Source organism: Maniola jurtina, chromosome 5 (genome assembly GCF_905333055.1).
Source record: "Maniola jurtina chromosome 5, ilManJurt1.1, whole genome shotgun sequence".
NCBI lineage: Eukaryota > Metazoa > Arthropoda > Insecta > Lepidoptera > Nymphalidae > Maniola > Maniola jurtina.
This window is the reverse complement of record NC_060033.1, coordinates 2,136,154-2,150,929: the sequence shown is the minus strand read 5'-3', so window position 1 is coordinate 2,150,929 and position 14,776 is coordinate 2,136,154. Positions and strand designations below refer to the sequence as shown.

The 14,776-nt window shown below is 40.2% G+C and overlaps 2 protein-coding genes across 6 annotated transcripts; both read right to left on the bottom strand.

Annotated features, from left to right (window-relative positions):
* Positions 1–201: 201 nt before the first annotated feature.
* On the bottom strand, positions 202–2,740 carry LOC123865449. Its single transcript, XM_045906487.1, has one exon. It carries the CDS (start codon positions 2,258–2,260, stop codon positions 410–412), a length of 1,851 nt encoding a protein of 616 aa, XP_045762443.1. The 5' UTR covers positions 2,261–2,740; the 3' UTR covers positions 202–409.
* A 1,254-nt stretch (positions 2,741–3,994) lies between these two features.
* Positions 3,995–14,755, bottom strand: LOC123865455 (axoneme-associated protein mst101(2)-like). Of its 5 annotated transcripts, none has more exons than XM_045906497.1 (12): positions 14,654–14,755; positions 13,899–14,021; positions 13,008–13,159; positions 11,857–11,937; positions 11,225–11,389; positions 10,428–10,590; positions 9,237–9,417; positions 8,650–8,837; positions 7,936–8,100; positions 5,774–5,986; positions 5,302–5,393; positions 3,995–4,181 (listed from the first exon to the last, which is right to left on the bottom strand). In XM_045906497.1, exons 2-12 carry the CDS (start codon positions 13,980–13,982, stop codon positions 4,079–4,081), a joined length of 1,587 nt encoding a protein of 528 aa, XP_045762453.1. In that variant the 5' UTR covers positions 13,983–14,021; positions 14,654–14,755; the 3' UTR covers positions 3,995–4,078. The 5 variants fall into 5 exon arrangements, with proteins under 5 accessions (XP_045762453.1, XP_045762452.1, XP_045762454.1 ...); XM_045906496.1 differs by having other exon boundaries at positions 13,899–14,017; XM_045906498.1 differs by having other exon boundaries at positions 13,899–14,012.
* Positions 14,756–14,776: the final 21 nt, after the last annotated feature.

Below are 14,776 nucleotides of genomic sequence, written 5' to 3'. Positions count from 1 at the left end.
CAAATTAGTCGATACTAGAATTAATTTCTTAAACTGGACTCTTTCAAGTAAAGATTTTTATATAAACCTGTAAGGATCATACTGCCATTGTCGCAATTAAAATACCATAAGCCTACGTTGTCGTATTAGTTTACAAATTGCGAAAAACCAAATTAAATTTGAATTTCGCGGGCAGGCCCGTCTCATGCCCCTTAAAATACAAGGATAATATTTCTAAAAAGCATCAGAACAATTCTTATTTTTACAACTTTATTGTTATAAAGTAGGTACATACCTAGTCTACCTAGTAGGTAATTAAATTAAATTATCGGTAGAGAGACTTAAGTAACGTACTTATGTATCTAGTTAATTAAATAAATAAAATAGAGAAAACATAACTAAAAACTTAAAATATCATTATAATATTATATCACTGACTCTGGTCATAATCTCCCGACGTATCTCCTTTTATTCTAGCATTTTCCATAATTTTATAATCAAATTCACTCGGCTCTAAAGATTCGTCTGAGGACAGCGTTGGAAATACTTCCTTCTCAAGATCATCTGACGAGTTCTCGGCTATGATTTTAATGATGGGATAGTTATTATTTTCACTGTTTATAACTAGGACGATCGGTAACGCGTACATGAATCTATTATTTTCATCCCTTGCTATAAATTCCTCCAAATTGACTATTATTATATTTCGTTTAGGCTGCATTGCATCTATTTCTTCAGAAGGTATAACTTCTTCATTTGGTACATTCCCTTGTGGCATTTCTTCAGTAATATTTACATCATTTTCTACGTCCGTGCTAGCTCCACGAGGGTTTCTAAATTGGTCATCTAATGAAGCTATAGTAGTTTGATCTTCGTCTAATATTGGAGTTGTGACGTCAGCATTCGCGGGGGTTGTAGTGTATTCCTCGTCAATATTAATAGGAGTTGGAGTAGATTCTACTTCAATGTCACTATCAAAGTCAATTCCACGTCCACCTCTAGGTCCATTATTTATTATAGAGCCTTCTGTAGGATTTGCTGTAGTTTCGGCATCAACAAAGTCGGTATTGTAGCTTGCGTCTATTTCAGGAGGAACTAAGTCAACAGTACCATCGTCTGGTTTTATAGAACTGGTTTCGTCTGCTAGAGGAGTGGTTTCATCATTATTTTCATCTGTTTCGACTGATGATTCAGACGTTCCTACGTTTTCTTCATGTTTTTCGTCTTCCGTACGACGGATAGGTCTTTCTCTGTTTTTGATATAATCCAAAATATTTAGCGAAGCATAATCGGGTATGTTTTTACTGTTATCAAAAGCTACAGGTGCAAATGTAGCTTGGTCATAAGATAATGTCGTGACTACGGCCTCTGTAGTTGTTACATCATTCACTTCACTAGTTGCATCCGTCACTGGAGTTTCACTTACGCCCTCGGTTGTTACATCACCTTCAACAGAATCTGTAACTAGAGGCGCACTAGCAATCACAGAAGTATGGAGTTCCGTTTCACGAGCTGGTCTAATACTATCGGGGTTTACATCTGCTACAGTGTCTTCTATTGCTTCAGGTAATTCAGTTGTTGTATCTTGCTCTCTTGGAATAGCTTCATCACTTTCAGAAGCGGTTTCATCAGATTCAGAAGCGAATTCGTCACTTCCTATACTTATTTTATCTTCAGGCACGTCCGTTTGTGAGTTATTTTCTTCAGTTTCTTCAGTCTCACGAGCTGGTCGATTACTATCATACTTAACATCGTCTGTGACTAGAGTAGGAAAATCTTTAATGTCCTTACTATTCACACTATCAGGAATTTCTGTACTTTCATTGCTCTGTATTTGTTCATCGTCGCTATTGTCCTTACTAATAATATCGGGTATCTCTGTAGATTCATTATTCTGTCCAGGAGTCACATCTTCATTGTTCAAATGTTCTTCCGCATCAGTAGCTACTGTATCAGGCATAGAGTAGACTTCAATATGGAACTCATATCCTCTTAAAACAGTGGGACTTTTTAATTCTATAGTAACAGACTTCTGTCCATCTCCACCACTAACTATTTGGACATCCCCATCCTTTTCTGGGCGGTTATCTGTGATGACAACCTTACTTATGAGTTCATTGTCCGGTGCTATGATTGTAACATTCTCGTACTGTCTCCATATAGCAGGATTCGCTTGTCGAACTTCGTCGAAGATTTTCCTTCCTTCCGCATTGCCGAGCGTTATATCCTTGCTCCATCCTAAACAAAACAAACTAAATAAAACTACCACTGTGCTGTGCATCTTCGAATGCTGTTGTTAGACTGTGGGAGGATCCTTCAGCGTGATTCTTATATAGTTAAGGTTGTTTAAGGAAAATATTGAGATGAAATCACAGCGTTAGTTGCCTTCGTAATAAGTACATTTTTATTGACCACGAAATAACTTCTTCCTAGAGGAAAACTGTAGTTAAGTGTACAGTCATTGACAAATCGGAAATATAAGAACGTTGCCTCATCTATTCTCTTGTGGTGTTATAAGATTATTATTATAATTAGTTTATCTACCTAATTAAGTATTATTTATCTTAATTTATGAGATCCGAGAAGGATGTGAATTTATCAGTCTCTCAGAAAATTATACAACCTTTCGACGTAAAGGATAGTTTTTCAGCTTACTCAAATTAATCACCTCGAGAACCTTATTTCCCAGTCAACCTTAGGAAGGTGTTCATAACGCTCGTTGTTCCCACTAGTTCAATTAATAATTAGTTCAACCGTTGAACTAGTGAGACTTTTAACCGAACGCTAAAAAACTAAAATTCATCGCTAAGATTTCTAAAAAATTAAAAAAAAAAACAATTAGTGAAAAGCAAAACAAACTTGAAAATTCGAGAAGATAGGGATGCCTTAGTGTTTTTGCATATTATTGTAAGTAAATAGAATACTTGAAAAGAGCAACTGCCGAGTTTCTTGCTGGTTCTTCTCGGTAGGAACGGCATTCCAAACCAGTAATAGATTATTTTGACGATTCAAAAGCACTTGTAAAAGTTTAATTGAATAAAAATATTTTGAATTTAAATTTGAATTTGTAACATCTGCGCTGTTTACCTACACATATTCACAATAAAGAAATTTGAATTTGTTAAACTTTAGACTGAGTATTTGGTATTGCTATGCGAGCTGCACTTTATTGCGTCGTACAAGAGTCGTTATTTATGAAAACGTTTTTGCGGAGTGAGCCTTCTGTCCGTAGCTGTGCCCGTAGGTACCTATTTTTGTTGGTACACGATCCAAACTACGAGTACTTAGGTACTTTCCTTGTACTTCCGTTCAATTTTTAGCCGCCCGTGTGTTGCTGTTAGTGGAGACCGCGAACCGGTAAGTGTGGGACGACCTCCTGCCCGCTGGACCGATGACCTGAAGAAGGTGGCGGGGAGCGGGTGGATGAGGAAGGCGGAGGACCGTGCTTGGTGGCGCGCTCTTGGAAAGGCCTATGTCCAGCAGTGGACGCATACGGCTGATGGATGGATGGTGTTGCTAGTACCTAGCACACGATCCAAACTACGAGTAGGTATATACTTTCCCTGTACTTCCGTTCAATTTGCAGCTGACTGTACCAAACATACGTCTTTATCGACGTCCGTATCAGCGCACGTTAAACGCATAAGAATTAAGAGGACGTAACAACTAGGTACGTACTTACCTAATGTAGATCGTTTCCGAGAGGCAAGATGCTCGAAAGATACGCAATGTCAGGGGCGACTACTAATGTTAGACAAGGCGGTTAGGTTGCTACACCAAAATTGACGCAAGTAAATACTTAGTTTTCAGAATATGTCTGCAAAATTTCATGGACTTTGGTTGCTTAACATTCAAATGAAATTGGAACTACGATTGTATGAAACGAGTGACGGAGAGAGTCCTGTTGAATGATTTTTATGTACCTAATTCTGTGTGAATGATACTGCCATTGGCGGCAATGCTATAGCCTACTTTGTCGTATTCGTTTACAAATGTCGAAAAAAAAAACGCCAATGCTTTAATCTCTTTATTGACTAAAAATTTTATGACAACACAAAGAAAAGACAAGAGTATAGGAACTATTTAACTAAGCAATTATTTATTTGCAATAGTCCGGCTGAGAACACGGGCACTTCTCTCTCATCTCCAAGCCTTTCGCCATTTGCTTCATGAACGGGTGAATCTCTTCGCTGAAGAATGGTCTAGACAAAAATAATAATATTCATATTTATTAGTGTCTTATGGATTTGATACAGCAAGCGCCCGGGGCGCGAGGACGGGGCTCTGAGACGAATTATATGGCGCTCTGTAGAACGAAATGGAGCGCGATGGACGCTTATTGTTTTACTAGCAACCCGCCCTGGCTTCGCACGGGTAGCTTATTACAATTTTTGCAGGTATTTCTTTTGAAAATATAATATAGCTTATGTCACTCAGGAATAATGTAATGTGGGAATGATGAAAGCATTTCCAAAATCGGTTCAGTAGTTCCAGAGATTACTTCCTAACTACAAACGAACTTACAAATTTTACCTCATCATAATATTAGTAGGATAGATTATGGTTAATCTTGCGAGGTGAACACCATTGCGCCATAGGTCCTCAGAAATCTTAGTTACCGGAAATACATCACTTAGGTAAATCAGTGTGAATCATAATTCGTACTTAATCTTGTATTGCAAAGGTCGTCGACCAATGTCAGACAATGGAAAAAAATGCATTTTTTTCCTAATTACCTAGTCGTTTTGACTAGGTCTTTATAAAAACCAAGAATAATAATCGTTTTCTGAATCGACTCCACATCATCATCAACCCATCTCCAGCTCACTACTGAGCACAGGTCTCTCAGAATGAGAAATGTTTGTCCACCACGCTGGCCAAGTGATTAGCAGACTTCTAACACCTTTGAGAACATTACGGAGAGCTCTCAGGCATTCTGTTTTCCTCACGATGTTTTCCTTCACCGTTAAAGCAAGTAACATTTGATTACTTAAAACGCACATAGGTATCTAACTCTGAAAAGTTAGAGATGCGTTCCCGGGAGCAAACCCTCGATCTTTCGAATGGGAATCGGACGTCTTAACCACTAGGCTATTACGAGATCGACTACACAATAACAGCTTAAATAAGATAACCACAAATTCACGGTTTTCGAATTTTTCCCTTCATTTGTGCTATTAGACGCGAACTACCTGCCATTCATGATTCTAGGTCAACGGAAATCACTCTATAGGTTTCTTGACAGACACGACAGACAGACAACGAAATGATCCTATAAGGGTTACTTTTTTACTTTTGAGGTACCCTAAAAACAATTTTCACCTGCAGAGCATTCTGCCAATCTCGTTCTGGTATTCCTCGGTAGCTAGTTGGCATTTCTTTATTTGATCCAACTCTTCTTGACGTGCACGCTCCTATGGAAATAGACGAATAGGTATAGATATGAATAAGGTAGGTACGTATAGTGCGTTTCATCGAATAGTACCTATGGCGTTATGTTAGCTCCCCTGTCTGTTGGGTGGTCATTGGCACCATATTGGCAGATTTTGTTTATTTTCATTTCATTCATTCAGGAAAATCAAATGAAAATAAACAAAATCTGCGTCTTCTTATGCAAATATGGTGCCAATGACTTGGACAGACAGGGGAGCCAACATAACGCCATAGGTACTATTCGATGAAACGCACTATACCTATGCCATTTGATGATGTTCCATTTCACGGAGACCGTTTAGCTCTAGTAAACGGTATCCGTGAAATGGAACACCATTCTGTACCACATATTGAATCATACTTTCAATAGCTTGTTGTACTCGATCTGTTCCACCAGAGCCTGCTGATGCTTCTTCCTGGCCTGCGCATCAGTGAGCTCCTTATGCTGGCTGAGCTGGTTGAGCTGTGAGAACACTTGTCTCTGGTACTCGTCCTGTTCCTTCATCTTCTGTTGCAGCACTTCCCGCGCGTGCTGCCGGTCTTTGATCTGGTCTATCATCGCTTGACGGACTTCCTGGATATTGGAAGTATGAAAAATATTCATCATGATCAACCCATCGCCAGCTCACTCAGGTGTCCTTTCAGGATCAGAAGAGTTTGGCTATAGTATTAAGCATTACGGTTACCAAGTGAGCAGTGGCAGACTTTACACACCTTTGCGAACATTATGGAGAAATCTCAGGTAGATATGCAAGTTTTCTGTAAGTAGTACCTAAGATGTTTTTTTTTGACACAATAATTAATTAGACACGGCACAATTTAAGAAATAAATGTTTTCCTTTCTTTCTTTCTTTTACCAAGTGTTCAATTTCTTAAAACGCGCACAGATAACTCCGAAAAGCTAGAGAAGCGTATGCCCGGGATCGGGAAAGTGCCAATCTGCTGTTGCCGAGCATGGTGGACTATGGCCTGAACTCTTCTCGTTCTGAGAGGAGACCCGTGCCCATGGGCCGATGATCATGATGATGATAGTTAGTACCTACCTAAAATCGGCAAGGTCGTATAGTAAGCGATGTAGCATTATGGTAAGAAATTGTGAAGAACTACAACGACCACAAGGGATAATAAATAGCTTGCTCACACAGTCTGCGTAAGCGTAGACGTAGCGTGCACCGTTGCGTTGTAATGTATGGAATTGTATGAAACATGGTACACCGCTTGCGTAAAGCGTGGAAGTATGCGTAACCCGGTGTGTTAGGGATTTACGCGCGTTACTACGCACGTGTCACGTGTACGCAATTGGTGTGAATTAGCCTTAAGATGGAAGCGACGGGCCTGCCCGCGAAATTCAAATTTAATTTGGTTTTTCGCAATTCGTAAACTAATACGACAACGTAGGCTTATGGTATTGTAATTCTGACAATGGCAGTATCAACCTCACAGGCTTATATAAAAATCTTTACTTGAAAGGGTCCAGTTTGCGAAAAACCAAATTAAATTTGAATTTGAAAAAAAATTCTTTAACCACAATTTCGCGGGCAGACCCGTCTCATGCACCTTAAGGCAGTTTAATTCAATTTTACTGCAAGCAAAATTAACACGAAACAATAAGCGTTGGATTTAAAACCTACAGCTACTATTTTGGAGTCTGTTAAAGATGCCTCGTACGATTTACGTGATTATAATTTGTAATGGCTGCTCAATCGATCAAATTCATCATATGAACCCGGAACTAAAGAGCGATGACGGAAACATCAAAACAAAGGATCGTACAAAACAAACTGCAGTTATACCTACTACCTACTTGTAGAAGGAAAATTGACCAACAATATGGAGCAGTGATTTTCCTCTTCAATTGGGTTTGAGATGTTAGCTATTGTTCTGACAAGTCAATGTCCTTTAGATATAGACAATGGGCATGGCGTGCAGTGATGCAGTGTCTATTGCATTTTCTATAGTAGAAGGTTTTGTAAAATTAATAAATCTAGGTTCTAAGTAGGTACGGCTCAGGAAAGGTACCTAATATCAATACATAGGTTAGGTACTTATTACTATAATATTAATACATAGGGTAAGGTAATATCAATTCATAGGGTAGGTACTTGTTACTATACAAGTGTAAATTAAAAATTTATAACACCCCCGACAAGTGAAGGTTGCAGTAACTAGAAAAGAGGTGATAACTTTCAAACGGCTGAACCGATTTTCTTGGATTATAGCTAAGAACACTCTCGATCAAGCCACCTTTCAAAAAAAAAAAAAACTAAATTAAAATCGGTTCACTCGTTTAGGCGCTACGATGCCACAGACAGATACACAGATACACACATACACACGTCAAACTTATAACACCCCTCTTTTTGGGTCGGGGGTTAGAAATAGCGAGTTGAGGTCCAGCGTACCCATAATGATCTTACCCTGCTGGTTCTCTGCACGCAGCCAAGGTACTAGCAGCATTTTTTATTTAACATCTAGGTATACTGTCTCTTTTGCCAGTCCTTCTCCAATTCTGCAATAACTTACCCTGTTGGTTCTTTGTGCCCAGCCGAGGTACTCGCAGCGCTTCTTGTCTAACATCTCCTGTCTTTGTCGCGCCTCTTCGGCCATTGGTCCTTCCACCGCCTTCTCCATATCCGCGAATTCCTGCTTCAATTCTATCATCTTTCTGTTGCATTCATCAAGTTCCATCTAGGAAAAGTTACAGGAGTCAAGATTTAACACTTTACGGATTGCATTTTAAAATTTTTAGGGTTCCGTACTTCAAAACGAAAAAAGGAACCCTTGTAGGATCACTTCGTTGTCTTTCGTGTGTCAAGAAAAACCTATAGGGTACTTCCCGTTGATCTAGAATCATAAAATTTGGAAGGTAGGTAGGTCTCATAGCACAAGTAAAGGAAAAATCCGAAAGTCACAAAAATATACATAATTAGTTTACTAAACCACAAATAGATGGCGTTGTCCGTCATTAACTTGCAGTGTTGCGCATAAAAGTGTTTAAAGTATCTTGTGCTTACGATGGTACGGAACCCCTCGTGTGAACACACCATGTTCAACACAAACATGTTTGCAAAAAACATTCGAAATTCAATTAGAAAACATAGTTTCGTTTGCGATTGGTTGGTGTATCAAAATGGTTAGCGTCTATTGAGATTTTTGTCTCTATCATTTCTATGGGATTACGTAACAGAGAGAGCGTTATACTAACTTCTTTCCGTGGATAGTGTACCAACATCTTACCTCTTTTTGTCTCCGGAGCATAATCTGTGCCTTTTCATCAGCGAGGCCCTGTCCCGCCAGCGAGGCCCAAGTGTCAGAGATTAGTTTCGCCTCCTGTTGTTGTTTGGCTACAATCTCTTGCTTTTCTTGCAACATTCGCTTGCGATCTAGCGCCGTTTCTTTGCTTTGTTCTAAGCGTTGACGTTCAGCTGCAAGTTTTTTTTTAAATTGAAATACTGAAAGTATCTAGGTAGTTAGGCAGGTAGTACTTAAATATGGAATATGGAAAAGATGACTGACTGACTGATCTATCAACTCACGGCTCAAACTACTGGACGGATCGAACTGAACAACGTAGATATCCAATAAGAAAGCATTTTTGAAAATTCAACCCCTATGGTGGTACAATAGGGGTTTGAAGTTTGGGTATTCCACGTGAATGAAGTCACGGACATAAATTACATCTAAAATGATAAACTGGTTGACTGGCATCTACTTTGAGACTTGCACATTTTGGTCTCCTTTCAAAATCTCCCTCTAAATTCTACAAATAGCCTCATAGAGAGCGATAGAGAGTTTTTTGTCAAGTACCATTCATAAGTACCTACCTTCTTCTTCTTTCTTATTTTCTGCGTCCCATAGGGCTTTGAATCTTTTTGTCTCTTCTATGAGCATCTCCCTCTCTTTCTCGCGCTGTATGCGTCTCTGCTCCAACATGTAGTCAGAGTATTTGATGCATTCCTGGTCGCGACGGAGTCTCTCTATCGTGTCTTGCTCCATACGAGCTGTCTGTGTAGGGATTTTAAGAGCTCCTTCTCACTAAGTCGCAAGCAAGGCGGCATTAGCAGCGCGACTGTCGCGCGACAGTCGCGCTGTTCAGAAGCGGCAGACTTTCATACTAAAATGAGCAGCGCGACAGCCGCACGACACGTGATTGACATAGCGGCCGGCAGCGCGGCAGCCGCGCGCGATCAGTCGGCTTCCAACCAGTGTTGCAAGCGCACGTGTATACAATTATTATTGATTATGATTATGATGATTATGTATACAATTATTGTATTCAAGAAGACGTAACAATTCACCGAAAGACTTTTTTGACATTCGAATTTTTATTATTACTACTTTTCGGCACTTCGTATGTAAATTGTTAATTCGTAAATTGTTATATAATCACAATTTATATGCCGATTTCGAAACAAAGGATCAATTCAGTATTGTTTAATTTTATTATGAACGCGACGTCAATGGCACCGAAGGAGAAGCAACAATAGCAGCAGCAACAATGATGTTTCCGTTGGAATCCATTATTGAAATGAAGTGTGCCACCCTAAACTAAACAAGTCGCGCTGCTGCCGCACTGCTTGCGACCTAATGTGAAGGAGCTCTAAGGGAATGAAAGTAAAGCCCAGAGGCCAAACTTGCTGACTTTAATGCTGGGGACAAATCTAGCAGACAGAACAACAAAGAGAAATTGGGTGTGTAATTTTCCGCTTATTTTCTTGTTACACGGTTTATGCCTTTGGTGGGATATGTTTAATAATCAACAGGATTTAGGTTTGAGGTTCCCAGCTGAGGTTTTCAACCTAACGCTAATATATGAAAAGTCTCAAGTATGGTAAATAATAATTGGTAAGTGAATTAATTACTCACCTACTCCTCAGACTCCTTCATGGCAACTTAATGCAACATCTTATCAAGCTCCTTTACCGCCATCTTCCTCGCCGCCTTATCTCTGACTCAGTACAGCTGATTCTCCTCCAGTTCCTTCACCTTGTATAAAAATTGACTTCAATACTCACCAAAGCTTCAGACTCCTTCATAGCAACTTCATGCCACATCTTGTCGAACTCCTTCTCTGCCATCTTCCTCGCCGCCTTCTCTCTGATCTGGTACAGCTGGATCTCTTCAGCTTCCTTCGCACGCAATTTGTAAATGCAAGGAAGCACGTGGACGCACTTCGATCTAGACAAAGGTTTAAGTATCATGATCTTTGTGGTTAGCTTATTCGGCTGCAGTTTATGAAGTACTGGAATCGAGTTCCAGTCAATTATTTACACCTAGAGGTTTTCAGCTACGCTCTAGAATCTAGAAGCAACTCGGGGTTGGGAAGTTTGATTATCTTCCTGGCGCAGTGCTTAGCTCTGTGGTCTTATAAGGGGGAGGTTCCCGGTTTCATTCCCGGAAGGGGCAGTTTTGGAATTTATAGTTTCTAGAATTGTCACTGGTCTGGTCTGGTGGGAGACTACGGCTGTGACGAGTTACCACCTTACCGCGGCAAAGCCGTGCCGCCCAGTGATTTACCGTTTCTATACGATACGGAATTGGGTTAAAACTGTCCCACCCCTTCCAAGTTAGCCCGCTACCACATTAGACTGCGTCATCACTTACTAGGTCAGATCACAGCCAAGCGCGAATTTGTAATCGAATTTAAAAAAAAAAAGTTAGCTGTGTTACACCTGCGCCCCTGAAAGACCCAAGTGTGAACCGGTCACAGTGTACTTATTTCGGACGCAATATCTCCACTGTTTTAAGCTCCGTGACACGCCCGGATGCTTCTGCTCCTCAGACACGAAAGAAGAAAGAATGAGGCGCTAACAGAGGCGTATCCTTATATTTTTCTTCATGCTCTTTCTTCCGCTTGTCGAGCAAGTACTGCAGTCGGTCGAGCTTATCCTGCCACACGGCTTCCGCGCCCGCCTGAGCTTGCTCGACGAACTTGCGGATGTTCGCTTCCTCTTCCCGCTGGAACAGCTCTATCAATCTGTTGTTATGAAATAGATGTGTCAATAGCCATATTATAAAAAAAATGGTCAAATTCATGCATCAGAACACGCCAAAAGTATAGAAGAAAAGATACTCGTAGTTATACGAATAAAAAAATGTCTTAAGCAGAAGGTAGGTAGGTAGATCCATTTCGAAACTTTCTAGTCTTAAATTAAAAAAAACTGAATCGAGAAGTTATTGTTTGGAAAAATTCGTGAACTATGTAATAGTAGTAGTCTGGTACCTACTCCGCCCGCATCGCTCTCTTGCGGTTGTTACGTGGCGCTCGGCCACTACTAATGTTTCTCACAGATTCGAGTTTGTGTCAAGATATTTTATTATACAAAAAACAAAGTTTTCCAATACAAACAAATGTTATCGATAGCACTATTTAAGGTGATTCACTTCGCTCTAAAACCACTAAACTATCACCGTGTATAAAACAAATAAGTATAATGTACCTACCTGCTTCTTTTAGCCTTGAGATCTTCTTCATACGACGCAAGACACAAGTCTACTCTGCGCGCAACGTCATTTATGTAGGATCTGTGACAAAAATCTGGATTCAAAACTAAGACGTTATAAACTGCTATAAAAAGTTTTAAGAAAGTAGATAAAAAAGTAAGTACCTAGTACCCTTGTCCTACTTCCTTAAAAGAGCGTGAGGGCGTCTACGAGGCTTTTAAGGAACACGGCTTGTAAAGTTCCTCAGCCCTAGGGTTTACCTCCAGCTGGAGCTTTGCACTCGCCACTCCCTCCTACGCGTAGGTAAGCTGAATGAAGGGGCGACGGAGCGAGTCTTCTGGCGCGTAGCCCATTTACAAACTTGAGCTTTAACCATCATCATTATCATCATCTCTTAACCAAAAATTCACGGTTTTCAGATTATTTCCTTTACTCGTGCTATAAGACCTCTACCTACCAAACACGATTCTAGGTCATCGGGATGGTCAATCAATCACCCTATAGGTTTTCTTGACAGTCACGACAGACAGACGGATAGACAACAAAGTGATCCTACAAGGGTTCCGTTTTTCCTTTTGAGGTAACTTTGAACTCCTCCTTTTGAACCCTAAAAAGGTGGTTCCGTATTGGGCGCGGTCATTTACCTGACAACTTTGGTATAAAAATCTATATTAGGTACTAGCTGATGCCCGCAGCTTCGCCCGCGTGGATTGGTCAGATCCCCTGCAGCATCAGGATTGAGGAGTTAGACTCCAAATTTTTTATGAAACAATGTCGCAAAGTTCCTCTATCGATTAAAAAAGAAATGACGCAAATCGGTTCAGAAATCTCGGAGATTTCGGTGTATATAGGTAGAAAAACACAACTCCCTTTTTGAAAGTCGGTTAAAAAAGTAGCCTATTTTACGCCCTGGTCAATCCTCTACTTGCCTGTGAAAGTCCCGTCAAAATCGGTTCAGCCGTTCCAAAGATTAGCCTTTTCAAACAGACAGACAGACAGACAGACAGACAGACAGACAGACAAAAATTTTAAAAACGTGTGATTCAGTTATGGTATCGTTCAAATAACCATATGAGCTTAATATGAGGTAGTTATTTCGAAATTACAGACAGACACTCCAATTTTATTTATTAGTATAGATTATTAGTTACTTTCGATCGCAGTGTAAGAAGAAGTCGCTAGTCTGCCTGTCGTGCAACTCCTTGAGTTTGTTCTGTTCGCCCTTCCTCTGCTCCTCTTCCTCAGCTCGCAGCCTACGCACGAACTTCGCGTAACGGAACGTCGAGTTTAGCACTCGGGAAGTCTGAAAGTAACTTCATCATCATCATCATCATCACCATCAACCGATAGACGTAGGTTCTCTTGTAGGGATTATATTATATAGGATTTCCCACATAACCCGAGCCGGTATCTTAAGATTTCCCTCTCCAAAAAATCGGCCAAGTGCGAGTCAGACTCGTGCACTGAGGGTTCTGTACTCGGGTATTTTTTCCAACATTTTGCACGATAAATCAAAAACTATTATGCGTAAAAATCTGTTTTAGAATGTACAGGTAAAGCCCTTTCATACGATACCCTACTTGGTATTATCTTACTGTGACAATTGAAACACATTTTTTTTAAATGATGTAACCACAAATCCGCGGTTTTCAGATTCATTCCTGTATTTGTGCTATAAGATCTAGGTACCTACCTACCAAATTTCATGATTCTAGGTCAACGGGAAGTACCCTATAGGTTTCTTGACAGAAACGACGGACAGACAGATAGACAGACAGACAACAGAGTGATCCTATAAGGGTTCAGTTCTTCCTTTTGAGGTACGGAACCCTAAAAAAGGTACCTACTCTTGTAGATAGGGACTTCCACTCACCACAGAATTTCGGGCGAGAAGACGTAACTACTTACTGCATACATTTTTACATTTTGAGGTTTTATGGGCTAGAGTGGACTCTGCCAGAAAAACCATTATGATTTGGATACTAGAATCCAAATCATAATGGTTTTTCTGGTCCATAACAACAAAAGAAACCAATGCTTACATAATAGCAGTCCGGCGCTCCCCTGGGACCGGGTCCATCTTTGGGCACTCTTTGCCGCGGCGGCTGAGATGTCGCTTCCGACATTGCGGATTTTAAAATCTTTCTAGTTTGAACCTATGTATGCTATGGTTAGAACTGGTTACAACCTGGCCAATGAAAGTAGACTGGAAAAGCGCGGCAAATTCAATAAATATCAGTCTGGAAGCGCCAAAATTAATATAACAGAGCTGGATGATTGATGGAACAGAAATAAAGATAAAGGAATTTTAAAGTATCAAATGGTTAGGTACCTATTCCAGGTCTGTAATTATAGATATGTACTAATTTTGGGACTGCCATACTGAATTTTTTGAACATGCGACGCTTTTCCAGTCTACTTTCGTTTGCCATTGCCAGACTCCATAGTTCGCGACAGGTCGACATGGCAATTTGGGTATGAGGCGGGGTTCCCCGCTCACCACCCGCCCTATCCCGCACCCTTGGACGAATCAAACACCCGCGTTAGCGCCACCCCGATTGCCATGTCGACCTGTCGCGAACTTTACAGTAAGTATAGTTGCGTTTTCCTTATTTAAAAGATAAACAAATCGTAGAAACCGTCTCGGAAAAACGGTTTCTTCAGCGCTTTAGATATTTTAGGTCAGGTTTTTCACTCGTAATGTGCTCGTAATCAAGATTTTCAAGTAACAAGGTCGAATCGGCTGCGTATACATAGTGTGCCTCTTACGCATTCCAGCGAGAAGCTACTTGTTTATCTTTTCTTCAAGTTAAAGAAAAACAGACTATTAGATCAGCCTGCTGTGGTTGTTTTAATAAAAATATAATAAGAGAAACTAACTATTTAAAATATTGATGTGTTGATTTATACTTTAATCATT